This window comes from Acanthaster planci, linkage group LG16 (assembly GCF_054643075.1).
Source record: "Acanthaster planci isolate LZ-2023a linkage group LG16, COTS_SCS, whole genome shotgun sequence".
Lineage (NCBI taxonomy): Eukaryota > Metazoa > Echinodermata > Asteroidea > Valvatida > Acanthasteridae > Acanthaster > Acanthaster planci.
Genome location: NC_141792.1, coordinates 4784907 through 4797934, shown reverse-complemented (window position 1 = coordinate 4797934; position 13028 = coordinate 4784907). Strand labels below are relative to the sequence as shown.

General features: G+C 39.7%; 1 protein-coding gene across 3 annotated transcripts in view; it reads left to right on the top strand.

The window, feature by feature from the left end:
- Positions 1-13028, top strand: part of LOC110985127 (glyceraldehyde-3-phosphate dehydrogenase-like) — a 135022-nt gene that overhangs the window by 19063 nt on the left and 102931 nt on the right. For all 3 annotated transcript variants that reach the window (XM_087147469.1, XM_087147470.1, XM_022245923.2), the window contains exon 5: positions 12815-13021. In XM_087147469.1, coding sequence (XP_087003595.1) covers positions 12815-13021 — 207 coding nt within the window. The remainder of the gene's footprint in view (positions 1-12814; positions 13022-13028) is intronic.

Here is a 13028-nt window from a genome sequence, read left to right as displayed (position 1 = left end):
TTTTTAATAAATATGCTGCCTGGGAACCCGGGTTTGGGTACCTTGGGTTTACACGCAAAGCCGTGCTGCCCAAGATTGGACAAAAGAGTTGGGCCTTGTAACAAAAGACTGTACTTGGAACAAAAGACCAAGCTACATGGGATTGCCAGCATTTTTTAAGTTGTCAATAGCGGAGGAAATCTGTCACTGTTTTGAAAGATTATCCACTGTTTGTGGCATTCTGCTGAGTGGATTACAACCAGGGACAAAAGCACTCCAACGCTCAAGGAATGAGCGATACAATACTGCTGCACATTAATCTGGCCCCTATTGAGAAAACGCTAGTACTGCTTCTTTCGGGAACAAAAGAAACTGACGTAACATTACACAATCTAAGCTCTTGTTACCAGGCGGCAGGCCTGGCCAAAATAGAGAGATCCCAATACGATGCTTTTAGTAGTAGGGATAAGACAGTTCTGCGCCACCCCCTTTTTCACCCCGTTTCTCCCTTTTCACTCACCCGCGCTGGGGTTTCCCAATTCACCCACTTTGACCCTACATCTGCACAAACAACCCCGGCGCTTCTACTGCACAAACAATTTGGCTCTCAAACAAAGAAAAAGGGGATTTCCCGGTCGCTACAAGTCTCGACTTTCCTGGCCTGAACTCGTGACTTCTACTTCAAGCGTGGCTCTGTTCAAAGCAAAATGTACTATGTTTACAACCGCCTTAAGTAAACGGACTATATATAAAAATAACAATATTTAAAAAACATGTCAAGTCAAGTCGATAGAAAAAATGAGAAAAAATAAATAGAAACTATATAAAAGTCAATTAAATTACAAATCAATTGAACCTCGGTTATTCTTCGGAATAACTCGGGTTGTTTTTACGTCACTCGTTCCTTAAATAATTAAACAACATATGAATAACAATGACATACGCAGAGAGTTACCACGTACTCGGTTACGAACCTAAATGGCCAACCCCGCCACCATGACCAGAAAAAACATGTGAACATGACATGTTTGCAATGGACGACAGTTATGTTTGTAGAATTTGCGGTCAACTTTTTGGTTGGGTTCCTTCATACACCCCTGAAGAGATGAGAGATAGATATTACCATCATCATGTTTGGAAAAAATGCCTCCCACGAAAATCAGAGAAGACTTTGAGAGAACTTAAAATTGAATTGCCCTGTGAACAATCGGGTCGCATAGAATACATGTATGTGTTAAATCGAGTTTTAGATAGCAAGATATCTAGAGCTAGACCGTTTAGGGCTTTAATCGTGGTATGTTATCAAGAGGCAACCGGAGAAACGATTTAAAAGTAAAAGATCTGTTTCAAGTTTCAGATAAGTATTGGAAAAACGCCCTCAACAAATTAAACCTAGCCAAACAAAATTTCCAAAAACGTATAGATTGCTAAACAAGATTTTTCAAAACGTATATAATAAAATGGAGGCTCACACGTTTTACTTGACCAAGAGCGAGCAGACATTTAAATTGAAAGATGTCATTAAAAACAACAAAGGCGACAAAGTCGTCCAAGTAAAGAATATTCAGTTTGAAGCTGGATATTTTAACGTAACAAACGCGACTGAAATTGGGTGGGATACAAACTTGGACTGTAGGCCCGCGGGGGTCCATGGCGAACGACCGCCTGGAATACCTTCAGAGGAAAGAACGGAAGTATCTCCCAATTCAGAATTAGTAAAAACAGCTAAACCCAGATTGATCCAAGCAAATAAAAGAGGCACAATAGCAGAAGAAATCAGAATCATCGCTGAAGAAATTAAGCAGCTAAACTAAGAAATCGCAACTTTAGAAGAGCAGTTAAACCAAAGACGACCATTAGAACCGCAAGCTCGTTTAGCTTACTATATCGGCGGTAAAAAAGTCAAATCAGTTTCATTGCTCGAGGGGCAGAGACGAGCCTTTGATGAAATTTATGAAGGGAATCCCCCAACTCGACCTACAACAAACAACCTCATACAACCCATGAGACCCAGAAGAGAATTAACTAAAAGACTTTTTTGACGGGGCTACCAGAACCTATATACGATAAACTTCATTCTCGAAGCTCATCTCAATCATTACCCGAGGGTCAAAGAGGAAGCATCATGGTATCTCCCGGTTATTATGACATGGACTGGTTTGACTTTTTGTTAAACTCGATCCCAGGCGTTTCTTTTAAGGTTCACTCAGAATCTAAAAGGGTGACTGTGGCCATTACTGACTCCAATCTCAAGTTGTGACTAAATAAAGAAGTGTCTAAGCTATTGAACTTACCCAAAATAAAACTTTTACCCAACGTTATTTATGAAGGCAAGTAAGATTTAAACCCCTTGAAACTCGCGTTTATTCATTGCAAACAATTAAATACATTTGACACTTTTTATAACGGGCAGTCTTTAGACTTGCTATACGTGATTGCTACCGAACCTTGCACCTCAACACCCGTGATGTGTAAAACATGAATTGACTTTTTCTGTTAAAAACGATCGAGGTGAGCTCTTAAATAATATCTGCAAAATTTTAATCGCGTTAGACATTTTTTAAAATGCGTATATAATAAAAAGATGACGACTAACATTTACCCAGATTTGACTCTAAACTCGGCAGAACAAGCAGAGACTAAAATTTACCGCCTTCGAAAGATCGAAGAAATTAAATCCCAGATTCAAAGAGAACGCGATGTGCGGAAAGCTAGCTATAAAAAGATCAAACGTATACTCACTGCACTCGGTTACGTAGAGTACGGAGTAGAAGTGTTGGGCGCGACCTCAGCAGCCATTGGCATCCCCGCTATTTTGGGCGTCGGTACTGGGCCCGTCGGACTTGTGATGGAAGGCATTGCTATTGGTGCGTTCGGTGCCTACGTGGTGCGAAAGTACGCCACTCGCCGATTAACTCACAAAACCAAAAAGCACGATCAAATTCGAATGTTGGCAGACTCCAAGCTAAACACCATCGAGGAATACGTATCTCAAGCGATTGAAGACGGTGACATATCCCAGGAAGAATTTGTACTGATTTTATCCGAACTAAAAAAGTTCGATGAAATGAAAGAAAAGATCAGATTACATACGTCTATAAAATTACAAGAAACCAAATCGACGAGTAAAGAGGACTTTGAACGACAAGTAAACGAAAGAGCGGAAGCGCTAGCAAACGAACGGGCGGCGGTTTTTAAAAAAGATCTTATGAATAAACTTGGCAAGTAAGTTTTACAAAGTCGGTTAAGTATCAGGAACAACCATCTGCTTATCAAGCGAGTGAACCGATGGCGCCTCCTTTAAAAGATTTGTAAAATAAATGGGAGCTAACTTCAGTAGTTTATCGATCATAGTCAATAAAAACAACTTGTTTTTAGCCGAGTTTCCAAATTTAACGCACACGTATAAATTACCGAAAGTCACCATGGACGAAGCCGTCAACCGCCGTCGAGCCAATTTCGTTTTACCAAAATCAATTTAACTTCGCGGTCTATTGCACGACAACAGCCTGCGGCGTGGGTTTTGATTTGGTGTCTGTTTGATCCCAATCCACACGTGTAGGCTTTATTCAATTTTCACGTATATTATACCCTACGAAATATATTTTACGACTGCGTAATGCCCATTCCGAGCGACGACGTATTTGACGCGTTACACAATAATTACGATCATCAAAAGTTTACAGTCACGTGTCGTCTGTTTAACGTCAATTCAAACAAGTCGTTTAAACAAACTCGCGGCACATCGTCAAACGGAAGAGGCACTGCTTATTATTACAACGGTTATGTACCTGTCCCTAATAAAAATTACGATCCGCACGACTTACACGTCACCAACGGTAAATACGCGGGATCTACTTTTATGGGCTTCGGTTGGGCTAAACCGCCTAAAGGCTCGGGTCACCTGAGTACTTACACGGTCAATTGGATTTCACAGTCAGACACGGTCACTTTGGCCTGGTGGGATTTCATTCTTAAAAAGAGTAGCTAGACGGATGTGGGAATCACCAAGATAAACGAGTCTATTAGGGCTTACGTATACACGTTACTTGGGGCACAAGCTCAGACCAAGACCAGCGTTTTGGCCACTGGCACCAGATTAGACGCGCAATGGCAATTTATTACGATCTTGGAATCTTTAATTAATTCAGCCCCCGATCTCGAACAGTTGATTGACCAATTTAAAGATTCGTTGCAATATGCCAAAACGCCTTTAAACTTTGTTGTGCCGCCGGGGTTATATTTGGTACCCTCGGGTATGGACTTACGCATCGGCACTTTTGAGGGTTACAACAATAATTTTTAAATTGTGACTGCGGATATGAGGACTGGTTACATACCGAGTTTAAACTTGAAGGCTGAGGTTGAAGATGGTTTTAATGATGAAGCGACCGAAGTGAGCAAAAAAGAACGGACAATTTTACCGAATCCAAACGTTAAGCTAATTTTAAGTCCCGTTTCAGAACGTAAGCCTTTAGATGTGCATAACGAAGAAAAAATTTCTTTAACCGTCGGAGCCATTGCCGTAGGTGTACTCACTTTTATGTTGTATGAAGTATTAACTTAGAAAAATAAAAGGCATGAAAAAACCCCTCGAGTAATATTACCCGAGGGGTTTAATTTTTTTTTGCTTATTATAAATCCATTTACATCTTTAGCGCGTACGTCAAAATCAAAACACCCACACCTACAAACAAGGTCCACACGTGCTCTGCCATTGATACGACCACCTTACTCGCCACATTGAATATCCAACTTAAAACGCTACCGATGATTCCCGGCAGCGATCGCCTTCAACCCGAGTTTCATCGACACGTTTGCCAAATTCCATAATTGACGCTATATCCAATCGGTAATTCCACCTTTTGACTTAGGTGTCGGTGCTGGAGGCGGTTTAGGTGCAGGCGTCTGACTTACCCTAGGAGTTGCAACAGCTCTGACGCTGGCTACGATACTACTTACGATTGTACTAACGGCCAATCCAAAAGCTACGATCGTAACGCCTTGCTCCCGAAATAGAATCCTAATTCTCTCACGTAATGTCAAATCGGAATCCATCACAGCCGTTATTGTTTCTTTAATTCGATTGATTTGCATACGAAGTTTATTCGTATTTCTATTTATAATTTCTAATCTTCCGGTTCTCTCGATTTGTAAATTGTCTAATCGTTCACAATAATTGTTCTCTATAATTTAATCCTTCAGTTTGAACATCTGTATCTTGGGTGAGCTCTTCTACGGTGTCACTGACTTGGTCAGCTTTTTGGGGGAGCTCCTCCATCTCAATATTTTCAGGCTGAATAGATTTTAACTCTTGTTGCAATTTTCTTCCATAATTTCTAAATCCTAAGTCGTTTCTACTAAAATCTCTAGCTGAGACATTTTCATGTCCAGTATAACCGGCATCTGTGGCATTTTTTGCGATTGTGTCAAGACCAACAATTAAATCTGGATTTCTTTTGTCGGATAAAAGCATATTGCCATATTGGTCATAGCCTTTGAAAAATTAACCTCGACCTTTGTGATAATCAAAATTTTCACAGTGAATTACTGATGGTACGTCTTTTCTTCTGGCAAGATCAAAATATCTGTAAAAATCTTCTACCATTGGATTAGTTATTAATACCATTCTCCTTCGATCTAGCGTATCCCCTGTAGGTTCTCTTACGGGCCTGGAGTTTAGCATCAATTTTGGTTCAATCGGTACTTTCCCCACTTTTAGTTGAATTAATGAGGTCATTGTATTGTCCCATCTAAGCTCTTCTTGATCATCGTCTTCTTGCTCTTCTGGGGAGATATCTTTTGGGTCAAATTTGTCTAATTCAAATCCTCCTTTGGCCATTCTTTTATTTTATACGTTTTGTAAGCGGTGGGCAAACTCGCAGGCAATATACCCTGTGACACAAGCCAACCCTGGGTAGCTAACGCACCGCTTGACAGCGCGGTCAATTTTAATGCATCTTTGGCGGATAATTTATTGAAATCGGGCGGTTTGATTTTTAAAAGCTTACTCGACAGCATCGTGTAACCTATGGAAATTCCTGAAACTACTCCACCGTGATAAAGCGTATTGGCGATTCCATTCACGTCGATATATTTAGCGTTACTCATTTTTAATATATAGTATCTTTAAATTTACTCCATATCTAAAATTTCACGTGTTTGATTTTTTGGTTGAACAGTTTGTAAAGGCGGTGGTGGAACTTTCATAGGTGTCGATAATTTTAAAAAAGTAAATATAACGCGACTGCACCGATTGCCAAACCGCCCAATATCAGATTTCTATTTTCCAAAACCGTTTCATAAATTTCATTTTCTGAGGTCAAGGTATTTGTTTCACTCATTTCGCTCACTTTCACCTTTGCGAGCTGTTGTTTCATCTTTTTGCTATGTTCGGCTAATGTTTTACCCTGTTCCACGCGTTTTGGATTTTTGATTTTAGTTACTGTCTGTACCTGCGTCTTGACCGGCGTCAGTGCTGGCGTTTGTTCTTCCGTTGTTGACATCTTTTATAATAGAACTTTTGTTGAATTCCAGATGCTTAGTTGTAATTAGCATGGCTACCAAGGATGATAAATAGACCCCGTACATGTAGCAAAGTTCACTCAAAAAATGACCCATCGTCTGACTTATAATCGGGTCATTATTTAGATCTTTGGTCAGCGCTTCTTCAGACGTTAAATTGACATTGAAGCCTAAGAGATCAACCAGGGTAGCTATTCCTAGTAAACGTGCAAATCGCGTGGCCTAGGGTTTTTACAATTTCTTTACCAAATCTAATTTCATACAGGTTAAAAAGCTTTTCTTGTTCTTGTGGGATAAGCGATTCTATATCTTTAATAGAAAATTCCTTGCCTAGATATTTTTTAGATTTGCCCGATGCCACTATCGAGCAAAGGCGATCTTTGATGTTTGGTTTTGATTCAGCGGTTGATTCTGTTTTTGACTCGCTGAGAATTGATTTAATACTTTCCATTTAAATATATGGTTTTTAAATTTGTTGAACGTTTGCTTTAGTCGTAGATACTCGTAGGTGTAATAAGTTAAATTAATCGCAATAGTTATTTGGATAACTAGTTGAATGTATTCAAGCAGAGCTACATGGATCATCTTAATTATAACAAAATAAAAAATTGCTTACGCTAAGCTGCATTAGCCTAGCGTAAGCAAAGGGTAAGTAATTTAAACTAGTTTATCGATTGATTCAGATTTGTTATTGACTAACTTATTAGACTTTCTCTTATTGTTGCAACTCCAGCAGCAAAGGACACAGTTTGACTAAATATGACCTAATAAATTATTTAATCTTTCGATCAAATCAGATTTTTTTCTTGAAGAACTGCATTTTAATTTTACAGTCCGGGGAAAAGCAGTATTCATAATCCTCAATTAATCCACGGCAAAAGTCTGTATCGATGAAATGGTCTGCATCAAAGGGATTAATTTTCTTATCTACACCACGGCAACGATAGATCCACCCTTTAATAGTTACTTTTATGGGATCTGAGCAAATTTTGCATTTTCTTCTTTCTCTAGCATGAATACACATACTCAAACCGTTTAACGCACTGAGATTTTCTTTTCCCGTGTGGGCATCTATTCATTTTCTGATACATCCTTACCTTCTCGATACAATCGTCGCATGTAATATTTATCTTTCAATTTTTCTGCATTTTGAAATTGGATAAATCTTTTTCTTGTTGACACTTGAGGCATTTTTTTTCTGGCATCGTTAATTTTTTATTGTTAATAATTTTATTTTTAATTTTTTCTCACGACAAATCATATGAAACGGGTGGCTCAGTATTTAAAATTAGCTCACTGAACTTCACGTCTCGCAGATGCTTTTTAGTCGTTTTCCATTTGCAATCAGGTACTACATCATTTTCAGTTAAACATGGGTCAAATGAATTTCGATCTTTACAGTGAAAGATAGCAGTCCTGGTCAGCCGTGCAGTCGTCAATTATAAATAAAGTGTGTATACCATCAAACACTTTTTGATAAGGTTCAATTGCCTCGTTTAGCTCGAGTTGTTCCCGATCCAGGTCGCATAAATAAACGTTGTCGTCCGCATAGACCCACAGCCGCCCCAAATAAGTTTTGTTTTTAGACAACGTGGGACATATAATTACTATCGGTTCAAACGCAAACCTATATTCAGTTTCCAAAATATCCAAAATCCACTGAGTTTTACGCGACCCAGTTTTACCTACGATCAAAGCACAGTGTGGCTTCTTGTACATCTGGTTCATTTTAATTTAAACTTTACTTAATAAACAAGTCTCTTGAAATTACTGTCTTCCAACGTCAACTGAGCGTCGATAACAACAACATACATCAAAGGCCCCTGCTTGTCGCTCCATTTGAATCGATATATCTCCTCCACCCCCGAGTGGCCTACCCGAACCATGCGCCAAATTATCATCGGAACTTCTAAAATCTAACCACAGACCATATTTTTCTTTCAAATATTCGGCCATATCAACCCCTTTTAAGTTTAAATCTTTTACGACCACTCCTGCCGACTCGGTGTCCGAATCGCCGAAATACTCATTAATTTCTGGCCCATGCTGATATTCGAATAGCCCTTGGGAATAGAGTTGGTTGGGTTTACCTTCGACCGTGACGACTGTTTTTGTGACATGCGAGTTATAAAATCGTAGAGGATTTTTAACAGCCTGGTCTTTGAACAAAATCAAAATGCCTTTCAAGCTCTTAATCGTCTGATCGATATTAATATTCCATAGCGCATCCGACTTATTGACCGCCTGCTTCTTCCAAGAATGAATTCTGTCGAAAAGGTAGTAGACAAGTCTCTTGTGTTTACTCCTCAAAGCTTGCGCCAGGTCTCGGTTCGTAACGACCTCAAAGTCAAATCCGAAATTGCTTATTCAGCCGCTACTTTGTCTTGACCGTTAAACGTTAACTGGTAGCTTGAAAACCATTCATTGGGAATTGACATATTTTCAGGTGCTAGCAGGAAGTCGTTGTGTTTGTCGTGCAAGTCTTGCGGATAGTCTAAAGTCACTTCAAACATTTACCCACGCATGTCATTTGGTGGAATTTTATGAAAAAACTCGGGAGTAAATTTGTCTAAGTTTTCAACCCACTGAAACTCGTCCACGGGTAAAGGCTGACTCATGGCCCAGCCGTACAGGTTATTTGCGTCTAAATACATGATATGAGACTCTGGTTGATTTGGTCGTAGTCAGGTAGCCCCAGGTTGTTCGCCTTTGCATAGTGCTTTGCACCCACGTTAGATATACCACCTCTTTTTGCCTTTTCAAAGAACAGGTACTTATCAATGTCTGTCAGTAGTTCCAGTTTAAAACCTGTGTGCTTTAACAATGCATCCCACGATAGGCCCGAAGACGTGTAATAGTTAGCTGGGTCAAGGCCATAATGTTGTTTACAGAAGTTCTCAAAAACGCGGAAGTTCTCAAAAACGCCCGCTAGCAATAACACGTCCGTTTCCACGTATAGGTCTTGGTAGTCACCTAGGTTTTTACAACCAAAAGTGTGCCATACTGTTTGTGCTCAGGCGTGTTCTTTTTCGGTCACGGTAGACTGCTTTAGAGAACTGTAAAAATCAGATTGGGGAGGGAGTTGTTGTTCTTCAAATTTATTAAACGAGTCTATGTATTCGTACGGGTAAATTCCCTTTTCTAACAGCATGTCGGTGTTATTTGGAAACATTTCGCAAAGTACGTTAAAATCATCAGGTGAACAATTTTTAACCAGTCGATCTAGTGAAGCCACCATGAAATGAAACGAGTCTAAGAACCTAAGTTGGCCAAACGAAAACAAAATATAATTCTCTGTATTTTTAGCAATTAATTTTATTTCTTCCCCGTTAAACTCGTGAGCGCCTTGCATAATTAAGTGTGCATCATATTTCTCCAAGTTGTGTAAAATCACCGGAATGGGTGTTTGATATGGAACGACTCTTAATTTCAGATTACAACTGGCGTGCGCGGGGCCTCGATACTTACCTGTCACGTGACAATGATCTCTGACCTTTCTAAACTTGTTGATGGGCTTTGTACACATCGTGCAAATAAAGTCTTTGTAACCGCTTTTTTAATCAACTGAACTAAAGGCAGCTTTTTCGTCCTTTGTTTTTGGTTCATTTGGAATTGAGCACTGACACTGAGATTCTTTTGTCTTGTCGATAAGCTTTTCACAGATCCAACAGCGGTTACAATTTTCGTAGATTTTTTGTAACTCGCGCGACCAAACCAACGGCTTTTTGTTTTCAAATGTTTTGTTGATCTTGTGTGCTTCCTCAGAAAGAGACCTGACAAAATTGTTAGCCACGTCTTGGCCTCTGTATGTCTTTTGGCTAGTGCATTTACTGTCGCATCTCACGACCGAGTATGAGTAGCCTCAGGGTTTGTGAATCTGGGTTTTAACCGTGTTTGTATCTGTTGGCGGTAAGGTTTCTAAAACCAACTCAAGATCAGCATAAATGACAAAAGTTGCATCTTGTTTGTTCTTATAGTTCTCAAATTGTAAAATGTTTTTGCCTTCGGCGGGTAATTCGACTTTACAGGCTGCCGCATCTAACCCTTGGCAATCGTCTTTGTGTCTGCGTAACTTTTCTCCTGTTCGAAAATGCGACATGCAGTTAAAGCACCAGTATTTTTTACTGTCATGTTTATCAGTTTCTCCCATCAAGCAAGAAAAGTTTTTAATCCAGCAGTAGTAGCTCTTTGCACCTTGGGTAAAGTACAGTAAATTGATTGGTTCACCTAAGCGCTTACTTTTGTAAAGAATATAAAGACCGTCTTTTTTGTCGTAACCAAACACGTTGATTGCCGAGTTGTTTTGCAATTCGATGTGCAGGATTTGTGAGATGGGTGTCGGAAAGCTTATGGTTGTAAAATTTAAGTTGTCTAATTCTGTGTAAGTCGAGGTGCGCTTGTCGTGTACATGTATATAATATTTTGGATTAACTTCTATTTGACTTTTTACGTGGCCTGAATATAATTTTAAAGCTGCTCTCAGTGCCCATCTTATACGCTGCTGGTTGTTGTTTTGGACTTTTATGATTGCTTTCTTATACGCCAGTTGCGCAGGTAATGGAATATACGTGGCACCTACTGGAATGTATTTAACTACGTTGATGTAAAAAGCGTCAACTTTATCAAAGATCCACCCCGATCCGCGTTGTGTATGAGCCTCCACGTCCTCTATCTGTTTTTGCCTTTGTTCTGCGAGTGCCTTTTTTACGTCGGCTTGATTTGCAACTAATTTATTTTCGCTCAGGAAGGTACATGTAAATACGCCAAGTTCAGTTCGGTCAGGTTTTTCCAATCTAAACTGCACTTTTAGGGCCGTTTGCAATTTGTAAGAACCACTTCTTTTAACTCCGCCAACGCTTTCTTCTCGATGAAAGTTTTGTAAAAATCAAAAAAGTGCACAAGGTCATATTCAAAGAAACTGGGTATCAACTCCCATTTGCGTCAGTTACCCTGAAAGCGCCTCACGTTTCTAATGTCGACTTCTGCAATTTCCTTGGGTTGAGTGTAAGCTTTAATTGCTTTGATGAGATCTTGTTTGACAAGTCTGTCTTTGTGCGCAAATGGAATGCCGTTGTCTTGGACCGTTTTCAACAGCTGGCGATATGACTGACACGGGAGGTACATGTACCTGAATTGCCTTTGGTTTGTTTGGATGGCTTCAATGAGCTCGGGTTTGGTGTGAAATTTACGCTTGGGTGCCGGTAATAGAATGTTATACTGCTTAACAAAATCTTCTAAAAACGCCTTCTTAAATCGATTAAAGGTCAATAATAGAGGCCTGTGTTGTGGGTTGTTCATGTCTCTATTTATATATAGGTTTTGAAAATTTTTCTCATTTTTTCTGTCGACTTGACTTGACATGTTTTTTATATATTGTTATTTATATATATAGTCTGTTTATTTAAGGCAGTTGTAAACATAGCACATTTTGCTTTGAACAGAGCCACGCTTTAAGTAGAAGTCACGAGTTCAGGCCGGGAAAGTCGAGACTTGTAGCAACCGGGAAAACGAGGGAAATCCCCTTTTTCTTTGTTTGAGAGCCAAAGTGTTTGTGTAGTAGAAGCGTTGGGGGTTGTTTGTGCAGATGTAAGGTCAAAGGTCAAGGTGAGTGAATTAGGAAACCCCGGCATGGGTGAGTGAAAAGGGGGGATGGCGCAGAACTGTCTTATCCCTACTACTTTAGTGTCGATTTGCACACTTCCACATTTGAAAACAAGGCTATATGTGTCAGCTTCAATTCTGATCAGATTATTGAAAGTAAGGAGTCAAAACGCAAAATACATAAAAATATGTTAAATTCAGACTTTCTGGGCTGCAACGTTTTGTGGAAGAGTCTTTGAGGATAACTCGACACATAAAATCAAAAGAAAAAATGACAGCAATTTACAGTGAACTAATGTACTGGTACTTGCGATGGTTTTGTATCTGCATGTTCAGTGGGCGTGGTTTAAACTGAAGTGGCATCACACTTACGAACTGGATACTGCATGTACATGTACTGTGTCGACTCTGCGGGCGCGCGCGAAGAAGTTAAACACAGGGAGCAGCGGTTTTGATGTGGATATGCGCAAATGGCACTAATGTGAAACTCCTCTGTACTCGGGCATCAAGAGATGTTATCTGTCAGATAAGAGTAGCAACCAGACAGTCGTTTGTGTGGGTGTTAATGTCCCGTGAATGAAGTTCTGAAGTTTTTTGAAGAATTTTGAAATGGAAAATCTCCTGGTTTTACGTAATGCAACTTCAAATTAACCCTGGCAGCAAGTGGTTAATCACATATAACAAGTGTCACATTTTATTAATTAATCAGGAAGGATCCGTCTGCGATTCCTTGGGCTGAAGCCGAAGCAGAGTATGTTGTCGAGTCAACTGGTGTTTTTACAACCATGGCAAAGGCCGAAGCACACATTAAAGCTGGTGCAAAGAAGGTCATTATATCTGCACCCTCAGCTGATGCACCGATGTTTGTCATGGGAGTTAATAACACAGAGTACAAGAAACACATGGACATTGTAAGGTAAGCT